A 27,601-nucleotide genomic window follows, 5' to 3' on the forward strand; every position below is an offset into this window, starting at 1 on the left:
ATTATCTCTGGGAGCTACAATTAAACTTTCTTATATTTTTGACATTTTTCCAAATTTTAAAAATTAAAGATGTATCTTTTTTTTTTTGCGGTACGCGGGCCTCTCACTGTTGTGGCCTCTCCTGTTGCGGAGCACAGGCTCTGGACGCCCAGGCTCAGCTACCATGGCTCACGGGCCCAGCCACTCCGCGGCATGTGGGATCTTCCTGGACCGGGGCACGAACCCGCGTCCCCTGCATCGGCAGGTGGACTCTCAATCACTGTGCCACCAGGGAAGCCCCAATGTATCTCTTTTATAAAATGAAAACAACAGTAAAAAGAATTTAAGTATTTGAGAATGACAAATAAATTTCAACTTAAGTCAATTCCTAGGTTAAGACTCTGAAGTCAGTCTGCCAAGAACGCTGGAAGGAACAGGAGTGGCAGAAAAGCCATATCAAACTTAAGGTAGAAGAATATCACACTGAAAACATTTTAGAGAAGTAGTAATATACACTACCATTATGTTGGCCTAAAAATATCTATTCTACCTCATTCTTTCTTAAATATTAAAGAATCCTTCATCTAAAATTTTTCTACTTCATCCATGATTGCCAATTATCCCTACTAACTTCTAAATAATGTACCATAAAAGTTCAAAAGCTAGAATGTAAACTTAATCCTGATCACATGATTCATAACTGGAATACAAATTATAAGTATCATTTTTAGGAAACTGAAAATTGGTTTAAAAGAATGTTAAATTTTTATTACCTTATTTACTCACCAGTGGATAATGTGGTCTGAGTTTACCAGTATATCGATAACCTGCCCACGGGTCAGTGTTGATATCACCTTCCACAGTCCAGGGAGACACAGATTCTCGCTTGGCCTTTTCATCTTCTGGGAGATGGACAGATGAATGAGAGAAAGAAACGCCTCAGTGGTCAAGCTACTGAGCAGCAGCATACTTTAACTATCACCATTTGAAAGCCAAGCCAAAGAGCCCAGGCACAAAATCCAGCAAACTTCTACCCTAACCTAAGTCACCAAAACTACCGCTTTCTTGCCACAGCCCTATGACTCCTCAAAGATCTAAGTGTCTTAGGAGAAAAAGCCCAAACTAAACATATTCTCATTTTTTACACAATGTTGAATAGGAACAGCTCATAGCTGAACTCCTTTTCTCAAGTAAATACTAAATGTATTCTCTCTACAATGTCAATTTATAGGAAGCCTGCTTTTTGAAATACAAAATTTGAGCCTGGGGAAAACGTCCCAACTGAGAGCAGATATTACAAATGGATTCTGTGCTTTTACTAAAAGAACAGATTCTAAATAATCCCAAAGCAAATTTAAAGTAAAAAACAAAAACTTCTCACTTAGCTGATGAATGACTTTCAACATTTTAAGTTGCTTAGAAAATTTGATGAGTATCATTTGCCTTTTTTTCAGGAAGGAGGTAACAGAAAGAAGTAGGTAATAGAAGGAAGTAGGAAAAGGCAAAGATAAGGGGAGGGAACAATCAATCGGAAGTTACTGAAAATTCATTAGAAAAATTAAGAACCAAACACACACCTTACTACCAGGTTAGTTAATAATATACAATGTTGTATTTACTGAAATACACCTAAAAATCTTCACACAGAACCTACCCTTAATGGTATCTAGCACATTAACTGCAGTTCTGATCCAAAAACCAAAATAAAACTACTAACCTAAGAGTTTAAATGGCAGGAATTCAAATCCCTCCTACACCAAGTAGCAGCCTATACACCTCCCAATGCACACCAGTGTCTTCCTGATTATTGTAATGCTAACACAGGTTTTAAAAGGCAAGCTCCAAATAATTTTAGAAGTGTACAAGGAAAAAACTCCCCCCTTTAAACAATCTATTTAAAATTGATTTTGGACAGATGGAATCATGTCATCTTAAGCTAAAGAGGAATGGTGAAATGGGTGAAGGTGATCAAAAGGTACAAAATTCCAGTCATATGATAAATTAAGTCCTGGGGATATAAAGGACAGCATGGTGACTAAAGTTATCAACAACAAGAAAAAGACAATCTAATCTCATTTTCTCATTTTGCACATGAGGAAACTGAGGCAATATGGTTCACATGGGCACAGAAATGTGGAAATGCTGCTTCCCAGTCCAGTACTCTCTCCAAAGAGCATGTGGTCAACTTGGGATTGAAAGGCCCTTGAGGGGCAATTGAAAAGAATGCAAAAATACCACCAATCCATTCACATTATTGAAGAAAATACAATTATAATATTACATAAAACGTAAAGGAATAGAGGGGACTTCCCTGGCGGTCCAGTAGTTAAGACTCTGAAGTCCCAATCAGGGGGCATGGGTTCAAACCCTGGTCGGGGAACTAATAAGATTCCCTCATGCCACATGGCGCAGCCAAAAGAAAAAAAAGTGAAGGAATAGAAAGAGAGAAAGGAAAGCTCTGCTACACTACTAAATTTTAGATATCTTTCTCCCCTATGAAATTCAAGAAAGGTTTCCTATTGACATTAACATTCACACGAAACTGTTTCTCATTCCAGGACAGAAATGGACTCCATTCACTGCCACTAGGGTCAAACATTATAGAAAATAGTTTAAAATGCAGGCCAACTTACACCTGCTTTAGCTGTGATTGCATCAACCGCTTCTGTCTGAATCATAAACTTCAAGAATAATTTTCACCAGAAACAGGACAGAACAGCAATCAAGATGCAGGCTTTTTGCTTTAACATCATCCAAGGGAGGGTGAAAACGAAGGACGTAAAATCTTTCCTTCCTACTGATCTGGATTCTGAACATTCCACAATCGATTTTCAAGAAAATTGAAAGCAGATCTCCAACAAATAATATAACCCAAAAGCTATCTAAATAAGAATGAAATATGGCAAGCCCTTTTCTAGTCTCTAGGTATAATTTACTTAGGGAAAGTTTCTCTTCCAAAGTAAGTTTTTCTTAATGTAAACTATTTACGGATCAATTGACTCAAGCCCCTAAGTCCCAGACACATACGTAATAGAAACCTAATAAATATGAATTGGACTGGGGGTTGGTAACAAAATTGCATACTAACTGGTCTTTTTCAAAGGACTGTGAAAGCACAGGACAGCATAAACGAACATCTGTAAGCTGTCTTTCAAACATCACAATGCAACAGGGCCAGGTAAGCTGCAGGTGGTGTCAAAGAGTACCTGATATGTGCAAGATCAGGTACCAAGTACAGCACACCTTTCTTTCTTTCCTCTTTAAAAGGTTCTGTGCAGGTGGCCTCAGCTGCCACAAAAGAACTGCCCATATCTAAGCTTTGCCTGGAACAGAATCTTCTGATCACAATCCTGACTCAGTTCTCCCAGAGGTGATTATTAAATGCCTACTGAGCACTTACTATGCACTGTACATACACCAAGCACTCTACATAGATTTGTTTATTTAACACTCAAAATAAATGCATGATTTCGGCAGCTTGGAAGTGAGGCTTAGAGTAATCCGTGCTCACAAAACTTGGTGGAACCGGTTTTGAAATATTACCTAATACCTTCCCTCTGCAATCCAAAATTCAAGCACACTAATTTGGAAGGGTAGAAGAGTAGAATAAAAAGTATTATTTAGAGGTGTTTTTTTTTTTTTTTTGGCCGCGCTGTGCGGCTTGTAGGATCTTATTTCCCCGACCAGGGATTGAACCCAGGCCATGACAGTGAAAGCGCCAAGTACTAACCACTGGACCGCCAGGGAATCCCACAGAGGTTTTTCTTTTGTGTTTTTTTTTTTAAATGAGTTTTTATATCATATCTTTGGCTATTCAAAAGATACTTGTCGGGACTTCCCTGGTGGTGCAGTGGTTGAGAGTTCGCCTGCCGATGCAGGGGACATGGGTTCATGCTCCGGTCCGAGAAGATGCCACATGCTGCGGAGCGGCTGGGCCCGTGAGCCATGGCTGCTGAGCCTGCGCGTTCGGAGCCTGTGGTCCGCAACGGGAGAGGCCACAACAGTGAGAGGCCCGCACACCACAAAAATAAAAATAAATAAATAAATAAAAAGATACGTGTCAACCATGTCCACCTTTTACTTTAGGAAAATGGGAAGCAAAGAAACACACTGAGTATATCAGTGGTGAGTGTAAAAAGTGTAGAATAATATAGTATTGAGATGTGAAGTGCTACAACTTTTACAGATCAAAGGCAATGGTACTGTGTAAACTCTGGCAGGAGATATGTGTAAGAAATATGCACCCAAGCATCAGCATTACATGCATTTAAGGACTTGACAACCTAACTGGTCTTCTTTACTATGACACATAAAAAGTAAATTCTGCTCTTAAGTCATTTAACTCACACTTGAAATATTCCTAAGGCCTGATTAGCTTCTGCAACCAAGAAAACTCCTGGTCCAAATGATTTCACTGGTGAATTCTACCAAACATTTACAGAAGAAATAAGACCAATTCTACACAACCTCTTCCAGAAAATAGAAGCGGAGGAAATGTTTCCCATTCTATGAGTCCAGGATTACTCTAATGCCAGATCCAGTCAAAGACATTAAAAGCAAATTACAGACCAATATCCCTCATGAACATAAATATAACTGGGCCATCTTTAATTAGAGATCAGTTCACATGAACTGTTTGCTACATTATTTCACTATTATTTCTTGGAATGAGGTGCTATCTTTTAAGATGCCCTGGTTCCTTCCCAGCCCAACATTCTTTTCCCCTAATCCCTTTCTCAATACTCTTCTTAGCCCTGGAGATCACCTTTCCCCACACCATTCCCTCCTCTAGGACTGTCATCCACAATGGTAGTTGGGTTCAATTTATTAGGGCGTGAAAGACACAGGGCTGGCAGCTGAGGGCTGACTCTACCCAACACAGCCCGAAGTGATCAAGAATATTAAGCTCACCCACTGAAGAAATCATCCCCTAAGATCCAAGAGGGCACAATCTGAAACACGGCACCATACTAAACTCTAGAGGTATAAGTAAAACACAAACCGTCTTAGTCCAATGCAGTAACAACTACTTAGGAAACACCAGCTGTTTAATTCTCTTGCAGTGTAAGTCATAATGAAATAGCTCTATCCTTAGAAACCCAATATTGAAGAAACAAGCACACTTCAATGAGTTGGCAAACACTTGCAGTAGAGACCCATTCTTTATTTATTTATTTATTTATTTATTTATGGCTGCATTGGGTCTTCGTTGCTACACACGGGCTTTCTCTAGTTGCTGCAAGCGGGGGCTACTCTTTGTTGCGGTGCACGGGCTTCTCATTGCAGTGGCTTCTCTTGTTGCGGAGCACGGGCTCTAGGCACACAGTCTTCAGTAGTTGTGGCACGAGGGCTCAGCAGTTGTGGCTTGTGGGCTCTAGAGCACAGGCTCAGTAGTTGTGGCACACGGGCTTAGTTGCTCTGTGGCACATGGGATGTTCCCGGACCAGGGCTCAAACCCGTGTCCCCTGCATTGGCAGGCGGATTCTTAACCACTGCACCACCAGGGAAGCCCCAAGTTCTTTTAGTAACATACTCTTTCACCTCAATCCTTCAGTTCCCTGTGCTTTAAGTTCCTGAATATAAAATGTTAATAATTGGCTCAAAGAGCTCTAAAAATACCTAACACATTTGATATACAGTATTTAAAGTATAAGTGAATAAAATAAAATGGCATATTTAAACCTATCTCTACACTTTGCAGGTAGCAAATCCTGCCATTTATGCTTTTTAAACTCATTTATTCATATCATTTTTCCTCATCTCTAACCACATTTCCTCCCACAATAGCCTAGCATTTCCGTTAAATGTAGACTTCGCTTTATACAACCACAGAATATATGTCTTTTTAAATTTTTATTTCCTTTTCCTTGAAATGGTGGTTAAACTGACCTCAATGAGATTTTTAAGGTATATACACATATAAAACAATCTATCAAACTTTATTAAATCAGCAAATTCCTTAAAAATATAAAGTAGATGAACTAAAAATACCAAGATCAGTAAGTTGAAAGAAAATCTTATACCAAGAACCACGTACTATCTGCCAATCCACCCATAAGGATGGCAATGCTATAAGAAAAAAAGCCCTTGTCAATTTGCAAGTAATTGTGACGAGTTGTCCTGAGCTAGCCACACTAACGGCTTGAATTTATAGGATGAGTCGCGAAAGCAGAAAAGGCCATTCGAATCAGCAATAGATCAGTGTGGTTGACAGCAATAGCTAAAAAGCAGCCAATAGTTTCACTTTGTGGTGTCTCAAAAAGGAAAACTAAACATTAGACTGTAAGGAATAACATTAAAACATCCAAAAAACAAAGTGATACAATTTTGAGTTAGACAAAGCAACTGAAATTGAAACTAAACAAGAACAAAAGCGATTTGATTAAATGAAGCCAGATAGCTCGTGCGCCCTTGCCTACAACACACAAACGCTTCTAGCAAAGGAAAGCGGGTGCCAGATGCCAAAAGTTTAGGATGTCCTCTGGTATTGCTCAAGCCAGATCCCACTCGTGGCAGCCATCTCATGTTTTCATGTTACATATGTGAAACAAGATTAACAGAGATATTAGTCACGTTTTATTTAAATGATTACATACCACAAAGAACAAAAAATGTCCTAATTCTAGCTTTTGGGATTATACCATCAGAACATTCAAATACACGCTTTCAGAGCTGGAAGAATTCTTGTCTTCTGCACAAAGCCACTTCTAAGAAAAATGGTATAGAGATGTGTGACTTTACTTACTTGCTTTCTTATGTAGTAACTTGTGAGTAGCCCAGCTTCCTTTAAAACATTCCTAAAAGGAACAAACATGAAAATTAGTGTCACACTTTCCTTTCTTTTTTTTAAAAAAATAAATTTATTTAATTTATTTATTTATTTTTGGCTGTGCTGGGTCTTTGTTGCTGCACACGGCTTTCTCTAGTTGCGGTGAGCGAGGGCTACACTTCATTGCAGTGCGCGGGCTTCGCTTTGCAGTGGCTTCTCTCGTTGTGGAGCATGGGCTTCAGTAGTTGCGGCATGCAGGCTCGGTAGTTGTGGCTCACGGGCTCTACAGCACAGGCTCAGTAGTTGTGGCGCACGGGCTTACTTGCTCCGCGGCATGTGGTATCTTCCCGGACTAGGGATCGAACCCATGTCCCCTGCATTGGAAGGCAGATTCTCAACCACTGCGTCACCAGGGAAGCCCCCAGGCTTTCCTTAATTAGAAATATTTTAAAGAACTTTATATATAAGAAATAGTTATTGGAAACCTTATTTGCGAAAATCAACATCTGTAACTTCACTACATTAAATATTTGGAAAAGCTTAAAAATGATAATGCCTATATTAAAACTCATTTCATAAAGCAACCTAATGGATTAGAGACCTAAATGTAAGACCGGACACTATAAAACACTTAGAGGAAAACACAGGAAGAACACTCTTTAACATAAATCACAGCAAGATCTTTTTTGATCCACCTCCTAGAGTAATAGAAATAAAAACAAAAAGAAACAAATGGGACCTAATAAAACTTAAAAGCTTTTGCAAAGTAAAGGAAACTGCAAACAAGCTGAAAAGATAACCCTCAGAACGGGAGAAAATATTTGCAAATGAATCAACGGACATAGGATTAATCTCCAAAATATATAAACAGCTCATGCAGCTCAATACTAAAAAACAAACAACCCAATCAAAAAAATGGGCAGAAGACCTAAATAGACATTTCTCCAAAGAAGACATACAGATGGCCAAGAAGCACATGAAAAGCTGCTCAACATCACTAATTATTAGACAAATGCAAATCAAAACTACAATGAGGGGGCTTCCCTGGTGGCGCAGTGGTTGGGAGTCCGCCTGCCGATGCGGGGGGCGCGGGTTCGTGCCCCGGTCAGGGAGGATCCCGCATGCCGCAGAGCGGCTGGGCCCGTGGGTCGTGGCCGCTGGGCCTGCACGTCCGGAGCCTGTGCTCCGCAACGGGGAGGCCGCAGCAGTGGGAGGCCCGCGTACCGCAAAAAAAAAAAAAAAAAAAAAAAAAAAAAACTACAATGAAGTATCACCTCACACCAGTTAGAATAGGCATCATCAGAAAAGCTACAAACAACAAATGCTGGACAGGGTGTGGAGAAAAGGGAACCCTCTTGCACTGTTGGTGGGAATGTAAATTGATACAGCCACTATGGAGAACAGTATGGAGGTTCCTTAAAAAACTAAAAATAGAATTACCATATAACCCAGCAATCCCACTACTGGGCATATACCCTGAGAAAAACCACAATTCAAAAAGGCACATGCACCCCAATGTTCATTGCAGCACTATTTACAATAGCCAGGTCATGGAAGCAACCTAAATGCCCATCGACTGATGAATGGATAAAGAAGATGTGATACATATATACAATGGAATATTACTCAGCCATAAAAAGGAACAAAATTGGATCATTTGTAGAGACATGGATGGATCTAGAGACTGTCATACAGAGTTAAGCAAGTCAGAAAGAGAAAAACAAGTATCGTATATTAACACATATATGTGGAACCTAGAAAAATGGTACAGGTGAACCAGTTTGCAGGGCGGAAATTGAGACACAGATGTAGAGAACAAACGTATGGACACCAAAGGGGGTAAGTGGTGGGTGTTGGTGGGTGGTGGTGTGATGAATTGGGAGACTGGGATTGACATATATATACTAATATGTATAAAATAGATAACTAATAAGAACCTGCTGTATAAAGAAATAAAATTCAAAAAAAATAAATAAAGCAACCTAAACTTCAGATTACATACTTCAAATAAGCCAAAAAACATTAGTCAATATTGTAAATAGTAGCCATAGTTATATTTCAATTGCATGTCATCAAATTATTTTGAAGAATTTGAAAAGAACTCTGAACCAATGAAGTAATCATACACTGCGGGAAATAAAAATAAGGAAAATTTTGCAGATTCTTCCATGATTTATAGTAGTTTGACTCCCAGTTAGTCATATCCACTTTGTTTACTATGTGCTGACAGCCCTACTAGACTAGACTGTAAGCTCCGTGAGGGAAGGGACTATGTCAAGTTTACCACTATATCTCCAGAGCCAAGCAGAGCGCCTGGCACATGGAGGAGTTTCAGTGAACACCTGCATATTGATCAGAATGGATAAATAAATAACTAGAAAGACTAGACTTTTCACTTGGGAAAATACATTCGTGTGACATAATTCAGACACCAGTAAGTAGTACTGAATTGGGAAAATGAATTCAAGTAGTAAATTGAATTCAAGTAATGAACTCAAGTAATAAATTGGAAAAATGAATTCAACCAGACATAGATTTTACTGATGCTTTGACTTTTATAGTCTTTCCTTCAAATAATTTAAAATTACTCAAATAAATCATACAAATACTAAGAAATTTCACAAATCCCTACAAACGTTTTGACTTTGCAAACACACAAAAAAATCCAGGAATAAGAGGAAAGCTAAAGAAAAAATAGAAGGAGAAATAAAGAAAAATCCCTAGGACTATGTAGTAATCAACACCCATTACACCAGTGATGCTAAAAGCTGCTTTCCCTAGAGATTTACCCAACAGCCTCCGCTGGTTTCCCCCTCCAGGGCCAGACCTTCACTACTTCCCCTTCACTCCCCTCGCATCTTCCGCAACCAGCAGCAGTTGAGTCAAAAATCCCAGATTAACCCATTACCTCCTACTACAACCTACAACCTCAACAGACTTCAACTGTATAAAAAGGTGTATGCAACATTAAAGACTTCTCCAGTTTTGAAGCTGAAACCGAGCTCAGTCTTTTGGGGAGGATGGGAGACATAGGAGGCAGAATAATGGTGCCTAAAGACGTCCGTGTCCTAATCCTCAAAACCTGTGAATATGTTAGTTTACAACTAAGGTAAAGGGGAATATAAGCTATTAATCAGCTGACTTGGAGAATGAGGAAGACTATACTGTTTACCCAGGTGGGACTAATGTGATCACAGGGTCCTTAAGAGGTGGAAGAGGAAGGCAGAAGGAGTCAGAGAAAGATGTAATGATGGAAGCATGGCCACAGAAATGTTACATCACTGGCTATGAAGACAGAGGAAGGGAGCCACCAGCCAAGGGATGCAAGAAGCCTCTAGAAACTGAAAAGAGCAAATAACACATTCTCCTAGAGTCTCCAGAAAGGAATGCCAACCTGCCAACACGTGCTTTTAGCCCTGAGACCTGTGTCAGACATACTGAACCGCAAGATAACAAAGCTGTGTTGTTTGAAGCCACCAAGTTTGTTGTAATTTGTTTTGGCAGCTATAGAAAACTAATACAGGAAGGAAACTAGAGGTACCCCTATCTGTTGTCACTGCAAAAACCACTCACAACTGGCACAAAAATCAATTCCTCCCCACCATGGAGTTATAGGAAATTGGTAGAAAAACAAATATTTTTCTATGATTTTACCACAAAAGAGGATTATTAAGATTAATCGAAAAGTCCCAAGAACTAAAAAGGAATAAATTATTTCTTCAGTATTAACCTATTACATCAGGGGTTGCCAACCCCCGAGCCACAGACCGGTACTGGTCTGTAGCCTGTTAGGAACCAGGCCGCACAGCAGGAGGTAAGCAGCGGGGCGGGTGAGCGAATGAAGCTTCATCTGTATTTACAGCCGCTCCCCATCGCTCGCATTACCGCCTGAGCTCCACCTCCTGTCAGATCAGCAGCATTAGATTCTCACAGGAGCTGCACATGCAAGGCATTTAGGTTGTGCGCTCCTCATGAGAATCTGATGCCTGATAATCTGAGGTGGAGCTGAGGGGGTGATGCTAGCGCTGGGGAGCGGCTGCAAATACAGATTATCATTAGCAGAGAGGTTTGACTGCACAGAGACCTTAATCAATCAATTGCTTGCAGACTCACATCAAAACCCTATCAGTGAGTGGCAAGTGAAAATGACCTCAGGGCTCCCACTGATTCTGCATTATGGTGAGTTGTATAATTATTTCATTATATATTACAATGTAATAATAATAGAAATAAAGTGCACAATAGATGTAACATGCTTGAATCATCCCGAAACCATACCGCCCCCCCGCACCCTGGTCCATGGAAAAATTGTCTTCCACGAAAGCAGTCCCTGGTGCCAAAAAGGTTGGAGACCGCTGCATCACATAAGAAAGGAAAACTCAATGTTGAATTGTAATAGGAAGACAACCATAGTAAAAACTGTAAATTATCATTTACTAAATATATGTGCACTATACACCTATATTTCATTTCATCCTCACAAAAACCCTGCGAGGCAGATGGCACTGTCCCCATTTCACAAATGATAAAACTGAAGCACAGATAAACTAGATAATTTGTCTATCACATAACAGAACCGTACCTGGCAGAAGGAGGACTCAAAACCAGGATTACCTGACTACAGGTCATGCTTTCTCACTGTTTTACAGTGTGTGAATGGGCTGGGCGGGGTGGGGGGGAGGGGTGTTTTGCGCATACTCAATTCAAAACACTGATTTAGCACCAAACCTGGAACTAGAAAACACAGGTGTGATTAAGCTATACCATGTGTTAGCTATACCATTATAAGCTCTAAAATTTTACCTTTAAATTTAGGAAATGATGATACTTACTACCAGTTTAATGGATCCTCAGTTGCTCCACCTATAAAGTGGGTTGATTTTCTCCAAGAGAAGATCACATAGCAGATTAAAGGAGATAATGCAACTAACATATATAAAAGTAGTTAAAGTGTCTAGCACATAGCAAGTATCAACGTATGACATCTTAGTGCTTATCACCATACCCAGCATTAAGCAGGTTTTCTCCACAACCGTTAGGGAAGAAACAAAGATAATGTGATCATATACACAAAAGCCTTCTAGGGGATTCCCTGGTGGTCCAGTGGTTAGGTCTCCATGCCCTTTCACTGCCAAGGGCCTGGGTTCAAATCCCTGGTGAGGGAACTAAGATCCCACATGCTGCACAGTGCAGCCAATAAAAAAAAACCTTGTAGGGGCTTCCCTGGTGGCGCAGTGGTTGAGAGTCCGCCTGCCGATGCAGGGGACACGGGTTCGTGCCCCGGTCCGGGAAGATCCCACGTGCCGCGAAGCGGCTGGGCCCGTGAGCCGTGGCCACTAAGCCTGCGCGTCCGGAGCCTCTGCTCCGCAACGGGTGGGGCCGCGGCGGTGAGAGGCCCGCGTACCGCCAAAAAAACAAAACAAAACAAAACAAAAAACAAAACAAACAAAAAAAAAACCTTGTACCTGTAGAAGGAAACGTGAACTGCTTTCATCACTTTCCAGGACAGACTGCAAGCTGCCTGCTTCATAGCCATCCTCCCCTTTCCTCAACAGCCAAAGAATCCTGCTAGAGTGGAGTTGTGGGAACACTGCTAAAAACATTCCCAGCCTCCTTGAAGCTGCAGGTGGACACGTGACCCAGTCTGGCCAGCCAAGTGTAAGCCCAGTTGTTGGGTGGGGCTTCTGCAAAGCTTCTGAGAAAAGAAACACCTATCTTTTACTCTTTGCCCTTTCCCCTCTTCAAACCCGGAGATGTTGCCTGAAGTGAAGTAGCAGTGCTGTGCCTGCAAAACGACAAGCACACGCCAAGAAGCCTGGGTCCCTAATGACTTTGTGGAGCTGCTGTTCCAAGTCCCAACACATCCACCTCCAGACTCCTCATCATAGTAGAAAAACAATAACAGAGACGTCAGTAAAAAAACTCCACAGCTTTAGTTTTGGTGGATATACTGGTTAGAAATTGCATTGGATTATGAGGTACGAAAACTCAAAGAACACTGGGATAAACAATCACTCACCTGTTTAATAAAAGACAAAAAGGGGGCTGGAGGAGTGATGGGTGAAAGCAGCAATAATAAAATCCCTGGAACCTGTAAAATGTTACCTTATTCGGGAAAGGGGTTGCTGCATATGTGATTAAATTAAGGATTTTATGATAGGGAAATTACCCTGGATTATGCAGGTTGGCCCTAAATGCCATCATCACGAGTGTCCTTGTAAGAAGGAGGAAGAGGGGGGTTCACACACAGAGAAAAGGAAAACGTAATGTGCCTAGGAGGGCAGAGATCAGAGTGATGTGGCAGAGCCCCTGGAGGGAGCGCGGCCCTGCCAGCACCTTGATTTAGGTTCAATGAAACTGATTTTGGACTTCTGGCCTCCAGAACTAAGAGGATAAACGTCTGTTGTTTTAAGCCACTCAGTGTGGGGGATTTGTTACAGCGGCCACAGGAAACTAATACAGTGACTAACAAGACATCAGGGCACACACTGAAACAGGGTGAGGGACTAACTACAGTCTTTCTGAAGCTTTTTCCACTTACATGTACTTATTTATGGACTCAACAATTTTCTAGAAGATTAAATTTGCCAAGCAGCCGATTTCCCACCCAATAGCCACTCTACTCTGTCTTATATCTTATGTAAAATTGATAGAGATTTTTTAAATGCTACTATATTAATATATCCCAACACAAATAACCATTTTTAAAATGAATTTTATCTTCTACAGACAATGTACTAATTTTAAATGCTTGCTCAGGGCCATATATAATATTTTGAATGTCCAAATATTCAAATACAGATTAGAAAGTGAATATCTTTAATGTATAATGATACCATCTAGGCTTGAGTACACATTTCACTGTATCAATTCCTATAGTACAAGACTTAACATTTTCAGACCACTGAAGGCTTTGAGAATCTTGGGAAAGCAATCATTCCCCTCCACAGAAAAAAAAATTATCCATGCACATATAAAATACAGAGTGCCATGTGGTTGTAACGTGCACTCTGTACTTGTATGTATGAATGAGTGAATGAACAGACTTGTATGCCCATGTTTATATGCGCATAGGTGCTGGGCATTCAGCAGTGAACAATATAGGCCTATTCTAGACAAATATTACATGGCTAATCACACAATTTACTACATAGTTTAAATCATAAGGGCTAAACAGAAAAAATACACAGTGCTATGAGAAGAAGTGGAAGACAAGAGCTAAAGACAGAGGCAGAGATAAGAGCCTGTTAAAAATTCTGGTCTATTGGGGCTTCCCTGGTGGCGCAGTGGTTGAGAGTCCACCTGCCGATGCAGGGGACACGGGTTCGTGCCCCGGTCCGGGAAGATCCCACATGCCGCGGAGCGGCTGGGCCCATGAGCCGTGGCCACTAAGCTTGCGCGTCCGGAGCCTCTGCTCCACAAAGGGAGACCACAACAGTGAGAGGCCCGCATAACGCAAAAAAAAAAAAAAAAAAAAATTCTGGTCTATTCTAATGACAACAGAAAAAGCCACTAAAGGGTTTTAAATGAAGGAACAACCTGATGAAGACTTGAGTTTACAGCATCCCTGATCTCCATCCACACACCCCAAATTAAAACTTTAATACACAGAATGGTCCTAAAGAACTCCATAAAGCTGATTTTTAATACAGGCAGTCCTTGCTTTGCATAGTAGTAAACAATCATACAAGCTGTAACCGTAAAAAGCAATATTCAGGGCTTCCCTGGTGGCGCAGTGGTTAAGAATCCGCCTGCCAATGCAGGGGACACAGGTTCGATCCCTGGTCCGGGAAGATCCCACATGCCACAGAGCAATTAAGCCCATGCGCCACAACTACTGAGCCTGCAGTCTAGAGCCCACGAGCCACAACTACTGAGCCCACGTGCCACAACTACTGAAGCCTGCGTGCACAGAGTCCGTGCTCTGCAACAAGAGAAGCCACTGCAGTGAGAAGCTCGCGCACCGCAACAAAGAGTAGCCCCCGCTCGCCGCAACTGGAGAAGCCTGTGCACGGCAACGAAGACCCAACACAGTCATAAATAAATAAATAAATAAATAAATAAATAAATGAACAAGATGTTTAAGAAAAATTCTCGTACTGTAGGTTATAAATATACAGGAAACTGGAAAAGTAAAACTAATATTTGTTTAGTATACTGTAATTTAAAACATCAGATATATTGAAAATTAGGGTATTTTATTTCTTTATTTTAAAACTTATCAAGACTAATTTGAACACGTGTGCCTTCTTCCCACTGTATAACTCAGTAAACAGAGTGAATATCTTTGTTATGCTTGGCAGATTGTCATACTCCTTTTTAGGTTTAAAACAGCTTCCAAATTTTATCCTTTGCACTCTCAATACCTCTGAGAGTTCTTTTAATGTAAAGTTTTTTGTTGGTGTCACTTCCCCTGAGACACCATCATTCTTTTCATCACAACCATTTTCCTCATTTATGTCAACAAGTCTGTCTGACTTCCTCTGGCTGCACATCTACAGAGTCTCTAGAAAGGTGGGCAATGTCAACACTCCCCTGGGTCAGCTGTTTCTTCCACAACTCCATTTATGTTCCATTTAGATTTCACTTCTAGCATTAACACTTAGCACTTCTTTGCTGCACTTCCATCTTTTTTAGCCAATTCCTCCTTTCAATGATCCATTTTTGTAAAATGTCACATAAGTTTATCATTGGGAAACAAGAAAGCTAGGCAACTACAGGCTCTGCTGTCTGCAAGAGAACCGAGTGACAGATGCACAGGGACCAATCGCTGACAGGCTTTGAACGAAGTGGAGGGACTGGTCACTCACTGATCAAGACGCACAGCTGTGATTTACGCAGTGATCTGAGGACTGAAGAGCTAGCAATGAAGTCTTACGTACTTCATGTCATTACTCATGTTGTTCGGAGACTGGTTTTAACTACTCTATGGTAACTAGATTCATGCATATCAAAACTGCAAAATAAGATCTGCCTTTATATAGCTGGCAACCCAATACAACCTATTTATAAACTTTTCTAAATAGGTTATGTGAACAAAGTACTTTTGCCTCACCCAGCATCTTTTTTTGACCTCACAGAAGCTGACACATATTTCCTTAAATAAAATAACATCTCTATCCCAACTGATTCATTTAGAGAACACAGAAGTTTACACACCAATTTAACTCAAGAAAGGGAGGGGAAAGAACGAACCATCAGAGAGGAGAGATAAAAGAAGCATTTAAAATGTTAAAGAAAATTAGTATTTTCACCTAATTTTTTTTAACACTACAAAAAAATCCATTGCCTACTTACTACTAGGGATAATTCATAAAGGGTTTATAGGTAGGGACAACTCAAAACTCACATGATTTTCTAAATTAAGTTTAGGGCAGCAGCTAAAATCATGGACTTTGAAGTCAGACAGACTTGTCCCATAGCTTGATCATTTATTAGCTGTAAGGGGAAAAAAAATCTTAATATCTCCACGTTCCACTTTCCTCAACTGCAATGTAGGGAAAACTGTGTAAAAATGTGTGGCCAATAACAGTTTTATCAATTTTATTATTTTTTTAATAGATTTATTTATTTTTGGCTGCATTGGGTCTTCGTTGCTGTGCGTGGGGCTTTCTCTAGTTGCGGCGAGCAGGGGCTACTCTTCATTGCGGTGTGCGGGCTTCTCATTGCAGTGGCTTCTCTTGTTGTGGAGCTCTCTACGTGCACGGGTTTCAGTAGTTGTGGCTCACAGGCTCAGTAGTTGTGGCTCACGGGCTCTAGAGCGCAGGCTCAGTAGTTGTGGCACACGGGCTTAGTTGCTCCGCGGCATGTGGGATCTTCCCGGACCAGGGATCAAACCCATGTCCGCTGCATTGGCAGGCAGATTCTTAACCACTGCGCCACCAGGGAAGTCCCTCAATCTTATTATTTTTAAAAGCAATTTAAACTTGAAATTTGAAAAGATGGTGCACCTGTATATTTTTAACATGTCTGTGTCAACCCTGCCCTGAATTCTTAGCTTATGAAAACTTATGGCAGTTAGGCAGCTAGTGATGACTGTAACCTTTGTAGCTGACTAGCATCACTGTCCACAGAACCTGCGCATTGGGAAAGGGGATGCAAGAGTCGGGAAGAGGGACTTCCCTGATGGCACAGTGGTTAAGCATCTGCCTGCCAGTGCAGGGGACACGGGTTCGATCACTGGTCCGGGAAGATCCCACACATGCTTCAGAGTAACTAAGCCTGTGAGCCACAACTACTGAGTCCGCGTGCTGCAACTTCTGAAGTCCGGTCACCTAGAGCCCTTGTTCCGCAACAAAAGAAGCCACCGCAATGAGAAGCCCGTGCACCACAACGAAGAGTAGCCCCCGCTCGCCACAACTAGAGAAAGCCCACGCGCAGCAATGAAGACCCAAGGCAGCCAAAAATAAATAAAATTTAAAAAAAAAAAAAAGAGTCAGGAAGAACCTTAGGTTTGAACAGGCTCTCCAGCCAACACAGAGACCATCACAGAGAACAGCCTGCCAGCTCAAGGTGTGTGAGCACAACTTGTGACTAACCTTTGGCAGAATTCTAAGCTATTCAGACACAAAAGCAAACCTTAGGAAGCCAGGTTTTAGGGTTTTTTTTTTAATTTTTTAAATTAAAGAAACATTGAGCAGAGACATCAGTAGCCACTGTAAAGGAGACAAAAGTCAGAGGTTCACAGATTTAGTCCAACTACAAAACCCAAACAGAATGTATGGCACAGCTATTTAAGGAACCACTGAACTGGTGATGAGTCTACCATCCTCCCCCACAAAAATCACCAGGGGCAACATGGAAGTGCCCACCGGGGCACAAACACAGAGCAGTCCAGAAGCCCTCTAATTCTGGCTCAAGGAACAGGAAAGGGAACTCCTAGTGCTCAGAATACAGTCCACCTTCTTTTCTTGTTTCTCTCTTCTCACACCCCAAACCCCAAGTGATCCTGAGGCGACCCACAATGTGAGCTCATAGGAGTCAAAGTTCTGAGGAAGAGGCATCTCCTCTCTCATCAGTGAAGCTGTGGTCCAGCGAGGGTGGGGCCGAACCCCATTGCTTTCTTCTCTCTGTGTCCTCCTGTCATTTGGCCCAGACAAAGGCACTGTCATGAAGTATGCGGCAAAGCAGGTAACTAAAACCCCAGCTTTCTGGCCAGAGGATTCCCAAGGAACCGGAAAGTACCAGGAAGGAGCACCAGAAAGTGACCCCATAAAGTTGTTCATAATACAATACTGATGTGTGTGAGAACAGAATAGAGAGACCATCGTCCAGGTCTCAGGGACAAATCTGAATGGCACTGCTAGGTTTTGAAAACTGAACTGACACTGGACGCAAAGAAGGCATGTTAGAACTTGCAAGCTGAACCTAACCAGATTATTACCCAGCTAAAACTTAAAATATCAACATTCTTCACAAGATTTAAACAAGACTCAAGATCTCATAATATTCAAAATCCCTAGGATACAATCTAAAATTATTCAGCATATAAAGAACCTAGACAATTTCAATTTACAAGGGAAATGAGTCAACAGACACCGATGCTAAGATGACACCAACGTTGGCATTAACTGACAAACACTTTAAAGCAGCTATTATTAAAACATTCCAACAATCAATCAAAACACTCTTCAATCAATGGAAAAAGAAAATCTTTACAAAGAAGATGTAAAGAAAAACCAAATGAAAATTTTAAAATTGAAAAATACAATGCCAAACTAAAAAACTAATTGGATGTACTGAATAGCATAATGAAGATGTCAAAGGAAAGATGCAGTGAACTAAAAGATTGAAAGAAATTATCCCATTTGAACACAGAAAAGTTTTTTTAAAAAACATGAACAGAGCCTCAGGACCTATATGACATAACAAAGAAAATTACTAAAGGTAAAGAGGAAAATTACAGAATGTTTTTTTTAAAAGATCAATTAACTAAGATGATATAACAGTCTAAACTGTATATATCAAACAACAGAGCTTCAAAATACATGAAGCAGAAAGTAACAGAAGTGCAAGAAGAAAAAGAAAAATCCACAATATAGTTGGAAACAAAAATCAACAACCATTCATGATAAAAACTCTCAGTAAACTAGAAGAGAATTTCCTCAACTTGATAATGATCATCTACAAAAAGTCTACAGATTATATCATAGTTAATGTGAAAGACACAGTGTTTTCTCCCTAAGATCAGAAACAGACAAGGATGTCTACTTTCAACATGCATATTTCAACATCATACTGGAAGTCTTACAATGCAACAAGGTAAGAAAAATATAAAAGGCATACAGACCGGAAAGGAAGAAATTAAACTGTCCCCATTCAAAGCTGACATAATTACCTATATAAAAATACCAAGGGAGGGCTTCCCTGCTGGCGCAGTGGTTGAGAGTCCGCCTGCCGATGCAGGGGACGCGGGTTCGTGCCCAGGTCCGAGAAGATCCCACATACTGCGGAGCGGCTGGGCCCATGAGCCATGGCCGCTGAGCCTGCGCGTCCGGAGCCTGTGCTCCGCAATGGGAGAGGCCACATCAGTGGGAGACCCGAGTACCGCAAAAAAAAAAAACAAGGGAAAAAAATCTGCCAGAACTAAAATATCAGTTTAGCAAGGCCATAAATACAAGGTCAACGCACAAAAACCAACCATATTTCTATATACTGGCCATGTGTAATTGGGAATACACAAAGTAAAACCATTTACAATCACTCCTCCCAATATTAAATAAATAGTATAAATATAACAAAAGACGTACAGGAGCTGTATGCTGAAAACTAAGAAACAATGATAAAAGAAATCAAGTAAGAATTAAATAAATAGACATCCTGTGCTCTTGAAGTAGAAGACTAAATACAAGAAAGATGTCAATTCTCCCCAAATTCATTTATAAGTTTTTGTTTGTTTGTTTTTGTTTTTTTCGGTACGCAGGCCTCTCACTGTTAAATAATGTTATTAGGAACTGGTATTGAATCCTATCAAATTCATTTTAAGCATCTTCATAAGCGATTTTTTGTATCTGATGTAATGATTTGATATATTATATTAATAACTTCACGTATTATTTAATGATTTCTACCTCCCTGAAATAAACTAGCTGACTATGGTGGATTATTCCTTTACATACTGCATAATGCAACTTAGTAATATTTGTTTTACGAAGTTGTATGCATTTTATGTCTCTCGATATGTATTGCTGGATATTTTAATCCAGGGTTTTCTTGCTGCTCTTTCTTCCCTTTCCTGTCTACCTGCCATTTCACTATTACTACCAACCCTTATTATTACTGGCCAACAGATAATAGGGAAGGATAATACTCTGCTTCAAAATCTTGTCTCAAAAATAAAAATAGCCCTGTCATCATCTTAATGAGTAAAAAGGACCAAGTGGTGAGTATCTATAAAGGAAGGTTCCCATCAAGCTGGGTTAGCACGACATCACCTTCCATTATAGATAAAAGCCTGTCCACCCTTGACATTTGCTAATGGAAACTACCATTTGGTGAGGGACTTTTTTGTGCCAGGCACCTTACATGTACTATATCATTAAAACTTCACACTAATCCTAGGAACTGCATATTAATATTCCCATTTTACAGATGGGGAAACTAAAGCAGGAAAGGGGTAAATAATATGAACCAGTTCAAACAGCTGTCGGGTGGCAGAGCTGGAACTGCAACACAGGGCTCTCTGGCTCCAAAGTCTACTCTCTTTCTATCTAGCTACAAGTCTCACAGGACAGTGCTCTGAAGAAGCAACGGCTCAGTAAAAGGGATAAGATTCAGCTCTGCACCACAATCTCCCACCCCAATCCCTTGCCCTATGCATCTCCTCCATCTGGCTGTCCCTGAGTTGTATCCTCTATAATAAACTGGTAAACATAAATAAAAGCAAAAACAATCTAGCAGCATATAGAGGAGAGAGGAAGAAGCAGGTGAGATCTAGGTAAAAGGAAACAGATTTAAGAAAAAAGGTTAAATAAAATTTTTAACTTAAAAAATTTTTTATATAAATATGAAAAATACATAAACATTTCTCAGTGTATATTAAGAACTGGCAAAGGATAAAGTCAAAGAAGAAACGAAAGACTGGTCTCAAACAGAATCATACTTACCACTTATTAAACATTCCATAATTAAATGTTTTCATCCACAGAGCTTATATTACTGTATGTTAATTCTCTTACGTTAGTAATTATTTTCCTACTAGACACTATAATAAACCATGTTATCAAGAAAGTTTCTTATTGAATTCTGTTGACTAATATGCTGATTAAGAGATGCACCACGTTCTTTGAAAACACCTTGGGATACATAGCAAACTGTTAATATTTAATAGAGATCCTGGGGAATTAGAGATAAATTTGGGGAGAAGCACTCATCACTTCAAAATTCTCTACAACTATCATGTATTATCATTTTTAATAAACAAAATATAATATTACTATAATAAAATAATTTCCGAGATTTTCATGGAATTAAAACACATACACAGAAAAACACTCAGCATCAAAACTATACTGAATAGAATTTAACCATCCTGATGCATCAGTAGCTCCCAGAAAGGACTTTACATAAACAGAATAAACTCATTAACTTTAAATTACAATATTGTAAAGTTATTAAATGCTAAGCAAGGGAGTTCCCTAGTGGCCTAATGGTAAGGATTCCAGGCTTTCACTGCCATGGCCCGGATTCAATCTCTGGTCTGGGAACTGAGATCCTGCAAGCTGTGGGGCACGGCCAAAAAAAAAAAATGCTAAGCAAATCACTCCACTAGATTACTAATTCTTCATGTTGGTAAAATGCAACCTCTAAATAACAAAAATGAGCAAACTTTGCCAGAATGTTATACAGCATGACTTTTTAAACTCCTTCTGGTGGGTTACAAGCAAGTCCTTTCTTCCTCATTTTCAAATAAAGAAAACAAAATAAATCATAAAACTACCTGCCTATTCAAGAAGACCTACTAGACACAAGGTAGAGGAAGGAATACGGTAACACTAAAAAGTTCAGAAAAATGTCCTTTCAAGAAGATATAACAAGCCTATTTTATAAATTCTAGAGATACTGCTATTATCAACCACATTGCCATACTGTGGTTCCATAACTGTAACACTTGGTTGTTTCTATTTTGAAACTTTCAACAAATAGAAGGTTTAAGAGTTGCCAAAATCAATCATTTAATATTAAATGAGTGCTCAATATATAAAAAGCATTCCTGAATTTGAAAGTACCTATTCTGGGTCCAAACTAAGGTATTCCATGTAAAATTGCTATTAAATACCTTCTACCATCACACACACACACACACACACACACACACACACACACACAGACACCTCTAACTAACAAAGTTATTTCTAACTAAAGGGCATAAAATATAAAACTGCTACCCATATGTGGTTTTAAATTAGTAACAAATGCTTTATAACCCTAGAAAGGAAAATATTTTCTCAAAATGTTATTTCTCAAGGAAATTTTCCATGAAATATTTTAACAAGATGTACAATCAGAGGATGCTACATTAAAGAAGATAAAAGAAAACCACAGGATGATGTGAGATGATCCCCTCCCCATCCCACCCACCTCCCTACAAAAAAAAAAAAAAAAAACTCACTATACAACAGATCTAGAGATGGACTAAACCAGGTTGGAGAGGTCAGAAGACTCTGGAAGAGACTCTTCAAGAACACGAAACCAAGTAAAGAATACCAAGTATGTTTAAATATACTAAAAAAAGACTTAAAAAACCAGGGGAAGGGTTGGGGTAATTAAAGACAAGTACACAGAAAGCTAAGTAATGAGTTACACAGGAAAGGAAAGGTAATCACTATGTAATAATATTACATAACACTTATTTAGAGCCTACTATGTGCTAGGCACTATTTTAATTACATAGGTTAAGTGCTAACAACCGTATGAGCTAGATACTATTTATATAGTACTCATTTTACGGATGAGAAAAGTTGAGCCGCACAGAAGTTAAATGACTTGCCCAAGGTCACACAGCTAATAAGTGGCAAGTAGACTACATGACTCATAACCACCTTACGAGTCAGAAGACAGGCACATGGCAGGTGAGGAGTGTAATAGCTAAACCCTTCTTCTGCCATTCCAGGAAGCCTAGAGAGAAGGCCTAAAACCAGATTATCGAGACAGAGCAATTTAACCATGTATTTTAGAGATATGGAATTAAGTACCAAAATAATCTGTTGAAAATGGTGAAAGATAAAAAGTTCTGGGGATACAATGTACAACATGATGAGTGTAGTTAACAATATTCTACTGTATATTTGAAAGTTGCTTAAGAGAGTAAATCTTAAAAAGTTCTCATCACAAGGGGAAAAAAACTGAAACTATGCGAGGTGATGAACATTAACTAAACTTACTGTGGTAATCATTTCACAATATATACATGTATCTAATCATTATGTTGTATACCTTAAACTTATACAATGTTATGTCAATTATTTCTCAATAAAACTGGGATAAAATGTTGAAAGAGATATCTGGTATAGGGTGTAAGGATTATAGACTATTTGACTCTAAGCCATGTGCATGTCTTTTCAAGAATCAAAGCCATATTTAAAAAATAATAATTGGGGGCTTCCCTGGTGGCACAGTGGTTAGGAATCTGCCTGCCAGTGCAGGGGACACGGGTTTGATCCCTGGTCCAGGAAGATCCCACATGCCACAGAGCAACTAAGTCCGTGTGCCACAACTACTGAGCCTGCGCTCTAGAGCCCATGAGCCACAACTACCGAGCCTGTGTGCCACAACTACTGAAGGCTACGCACCAAGAGCCCGTGCTCTGCAACAAGAGAAGCCACTGCAAGAAGAAGCCCACGCACCACAACAAAGAGTAGCCCCCACTTGCCGCAACCAGAGAAAAGCCCACATGCAACAATGAAGACCCAATGCAGCCCCAAAAATAAAATAATAAAATAAAATAATAAAATAAATAAATTTATTTAAATAATAATTGGTATAATAATCTCTAAACTGTACAGTGTATATATATTAAGTTTCCTTTCCTACAGACAGTATTTTAAGTTGAACGCCATTTTCCAGCTGCATGAAGATTCCATCTAAAAGACAAACTGTTTTCTTATTCTGAGTTAAGGCATCTTGTCACTTGAAGCACACTTTAAAACAATTAATACAGCATTAAGGCAATGTGTTTATACTTTCCGCTCACAGTGTTACTAACCGGACAAGTTACTCTTTGCCCCACAACTAAGTATCCCCCCAGTGGCAAAAACACACAGCTCACCTCTTTCAGCCTCTTCCTGGGGGACATCACCTTAAGGTGAACAAGGCTTGACAGACTGGCATCAAGGAACACAATCATGTTATTCTTTTTTTTTTCACATCAATCTCACATCCTTCCTAACGTTGTCGTCTTCAGTGACCCATCTCTTACAGTGGGTATGTCTACACATTCACCATTATTTGTTGATTGTTCCTAGCTTCTCCACTCAAAAGGTAATGTTATTTACAACAGGAAAACATACAGAAACTCAAACATCAAATCTTCTTGAATTCTAAATAAATAAAGATTTTCGATTCTATTTGCTAATGCTTGCCATCTGGAGTGTATTAGAGTAGATGCCAAGTTTTTCTTTGTACCGCTACTGATCACAGAACTCTTGTAAAAAGAAATCTAGAGCAATCTTTTGAATTTAAAACAGAACAAAGAGCTGCTCTGAGACAGGAGCAGCGAGGGGGAGCCACTCTCACCTGTGCCCAATTTCATATCTTCTCTTTCAAAGCAATTAAGCTTAAATAAGAAGATGCCCTCCTCTCCTCCATCCAAAACTTACCTTCCTGCAAGAGTTTAGAAGATAACAAATGACTTTAAATACCACCTTCTCTGTAAAACTCCTCCTGTCCCCCAGTGACAAATGACATTTCTTCTAAACCCTTTAGCAATTACTGCCTCTACAATTCAATTAATAATCTATTTCATTGTAATCTCTGTTGATTTGATCTCGGGTAAACTTTGAACAAACTAAAAGCAGTATAAGTTTTTTAAAGGAACTATATTTCAAAACGCTTCTCCTCTACTGTCACTTCAAAGTAAAAAGCCCAAGACAATGTGTAAAGACCAACATTTAAGATTTGGTACACACCTTAAGTTAAGGTACACACCGTAAGTATTCATGGTAAACTAATTTTTTCATATCTATTCTGAAAAGTCATAAGCTATGGAGCAATTACCAAGATTTTAAAATAATCCTCCTTGACTCTATTTCAGCAAAACAAACCCCACGTTCAACAAGATTATGAACATACTCCTAGAAAAGCAGAACACGCTTCACATTTTTCAGACTACTTGGTATTCTGAAGAAGTTTACAATGCACTGGGGATCAATGCTATACCACATCGATTTTTCTCCCAACTATGTTTTCAATGTAGCTATCATCAACTAACATTTTGAAATTCATCACATTCATTGAAAAGTAGCTATCCAAATAAATAGCCTTGTATTTTCCTCAGAGGATTTCAGAGTGTTTTATACGTGGTTCATGAAACTTACATCAAATCCCAGCTTTAATAAGAGGACTAAGAGGATTATTCTCATTAAATAAACTGAGGAACTGTCTTACAAAACAACTAACTTAGCTAAAGGCTTATATTTCAAAATACATGAAGATCTGGGCTTCCCTGGTGGCGCAGTGGTTCAGAGTCCGCCTGCCGATGCAGGGGACACAGGTTCGTGCCCCGGTCCGGGAAGATCCCACATGCCGCTGAGCGGCTGGGCCCGTGAGTCATGGCCGCTGAGCCTGCGCGTCCGGAGCCTGTGCTCCACAACGGCAGAGGCCACAACAGTGAGAGGCCCGCGTACCGCAAAAAAAAAAAAAAAAAGTGCTTAAGATGGTGACGTCTCTATGTCTTTTTTAACCACAGTAAGAAAGAAATTCATTTTTTAAAAGTTACAAAACTGTATACCTGTGTATAATAAAGAAAAACGATCCTGTTTTTGTTTTCAAAAGATAAAAACAACAGGTAACATTTAAATGTGTACTACATGCCAAGCACTGATTTAGGGACTTACTATGCATTAACTGTTAATCCTTACAACTCTAAAGGGTAGGTACTATTATTTCCCATTCTACAGATGAGGAAACTGAAGCACAGAGAGATTAATTAACATGTAAAAGAACCACACAGCTAATTAATCACAAAGCCAGGATTTAAATGCAGGCCCTCTGTACACAGTATCCATGCTCTAACCTCTATGTAATATATACATAAAAGTCTGAAAAGACAATAAACCAAACTGTTAACACTCTCTTAGGATATGATCATGACAGAGTTTTCACTTTATAAACTTCTGTTTTAAATTTATGCAAAGATCATGTACTGCTTTTTATACTGAAAATACAAATGAAGGTATTTACATTTTGAAAAAATATACTCAATGGAACAGCAAGGTCTCTACCCTTCTAACAATCATTTTATTTCCTTATATTTCTGTACTGAGACTCTTTACCACCGTAAAGCTAATCTACCTGCCATAACACACGTCTCAGCTTGCTCCTGCTTCCATAAACATATCCTTCCCCTGGAGAGAATGTCCTCTCCTTTGCACTGATACACACCCTTTCATTTACTTTTTTTTTTTCTTTCAGTTTATCCAAATTCAGTTTTTTTTTCTTTTATATCTTTATTGGAGTATAATTGCTTTACAATGCTGTGTTACTTTCTGCTGTAGAACAAAGTGAATCAGCTGTACATATACATATATCCCCATATCTCCTCCCTCTTGCACCATCCTCCCACCCTCCCTATCTTCTACCTCTAGGTGGTCACAAAGCACCGAGCTGATCTCCCTGTGCTATGCAGCTGCTTCCCACGAGCTATTTTACATGTGGTAGTGTATATATGTCAATACTACCCTCTTGCTGCATCCCAGCTTCCCCTTCCCATACCATCTCAAGTCCATTCTCTACGCCTGCGTCTTTATTCCTGTCCGGCCCCTAGGTACATCAGAACCATTTTCTTTTGAATTCCATATATATGTATCAGCATATGGTAATTGCTTTTCTCTGACTTACTTCCCTCTGCATGACTGACAGACTCTAGGTTCATCTACCTCAGTTCAAATAACACAATTCCGTTTCATTTTATGGCTGAGTAATATTCCATTGTATATATGTGCCACATCTTCTTTATCCATTCATCTGTCAATGGACACTTAGGTTGCTTCCATGTCCTGGCTATTGTAAATAGTGCTGCAATGAACACTGTGGTACATGTCACTTTCTGAATTATGGTTTTCTTAGGGTATATGCCCAGTAGTGGGATTGCTGGGTCATATGGTACTACTATTTTCAGTTTGTTAAGGAACCTCCATACTGTTCTCCAGTGTCTGTATCAATTTACATTCCCACCAACAGTGCAAGAGAGTTCCCTTTTCTCCACACCCTCTTCAGCATTTATTGTTTCTAGATTTTTTGATGATGACCATTCTAACCGGTGTGAGGTGATACCTCATTGTGGTTTTGACTTGCATTTCTCTAATGATTACTGATGTTGAGCATCCTTTCATGTGTTTGTTGGCAATCTGTATATCTTCAGTGGAGAAATGTCTATTTAGGTCTTCCACACATTTTTGGATTGGGTTGTTTTTTCGATACTGAGCTGTCTGAGCTACTTGTAAATTTTAGAGATTAATCCTTTGTCAGTTGCTTCATTTGCAAATATTTTCTCTCATTCTGAGGGTTGTCTTTTCGTCTTGTTTATGGTCTCTTTGCTGTGCAAAAGCTTTTAAGTTTTATTAGGTCCCATTTGTTTATTTTTGATCTTATTTCCATTTCTCTAGGAGGTGGGTCAAAAAGGATCTTGCTGTGATT

General features: G+C 39.6%; 1 protein-coding gene across 1 annotated transcript in view; it reads right to left on the reverse strand.

Moving 5' to 3' along the window:
* METAP1 (methionyl aminopeptidase 1) overlaps window positions 1–27,601 on the reverse strand; it is a 66,729-nt gene that overhangs the window by 24,589 nt on the left and 14,539 nt on the right. The window contains exons 2-3 of the mRNA XM_067736905.1: window positions 6,725–6,776; window positions 766–881 (exon numbers count right to left, since the gene is read on the reverse strand). Of these exons, the coding sequence (XP_067593006.1) occupies window positions 766–881; window positions 6,725–6,776 (168 nt within the window). The remainder of the gene's footprint in view (window positions 1–765; window positions 882–6,724; window positions 6,777–27,601) is intronic.

This window comes from Pseudorca crassidens, chromosome 4, assembly GCF_039906515.1.
Source record: "Pseudorca crassidens isolate mPseCra1 chromosome 4, mPseCra1.hap1, whole genome shotgun sequence".
Lineage (NCBI taxonomy): Eukaryota > Metazoa > Chordata > Mammalia > Artiodactyla > Delphinidae > Pseudorca > Pseudorca crassidens.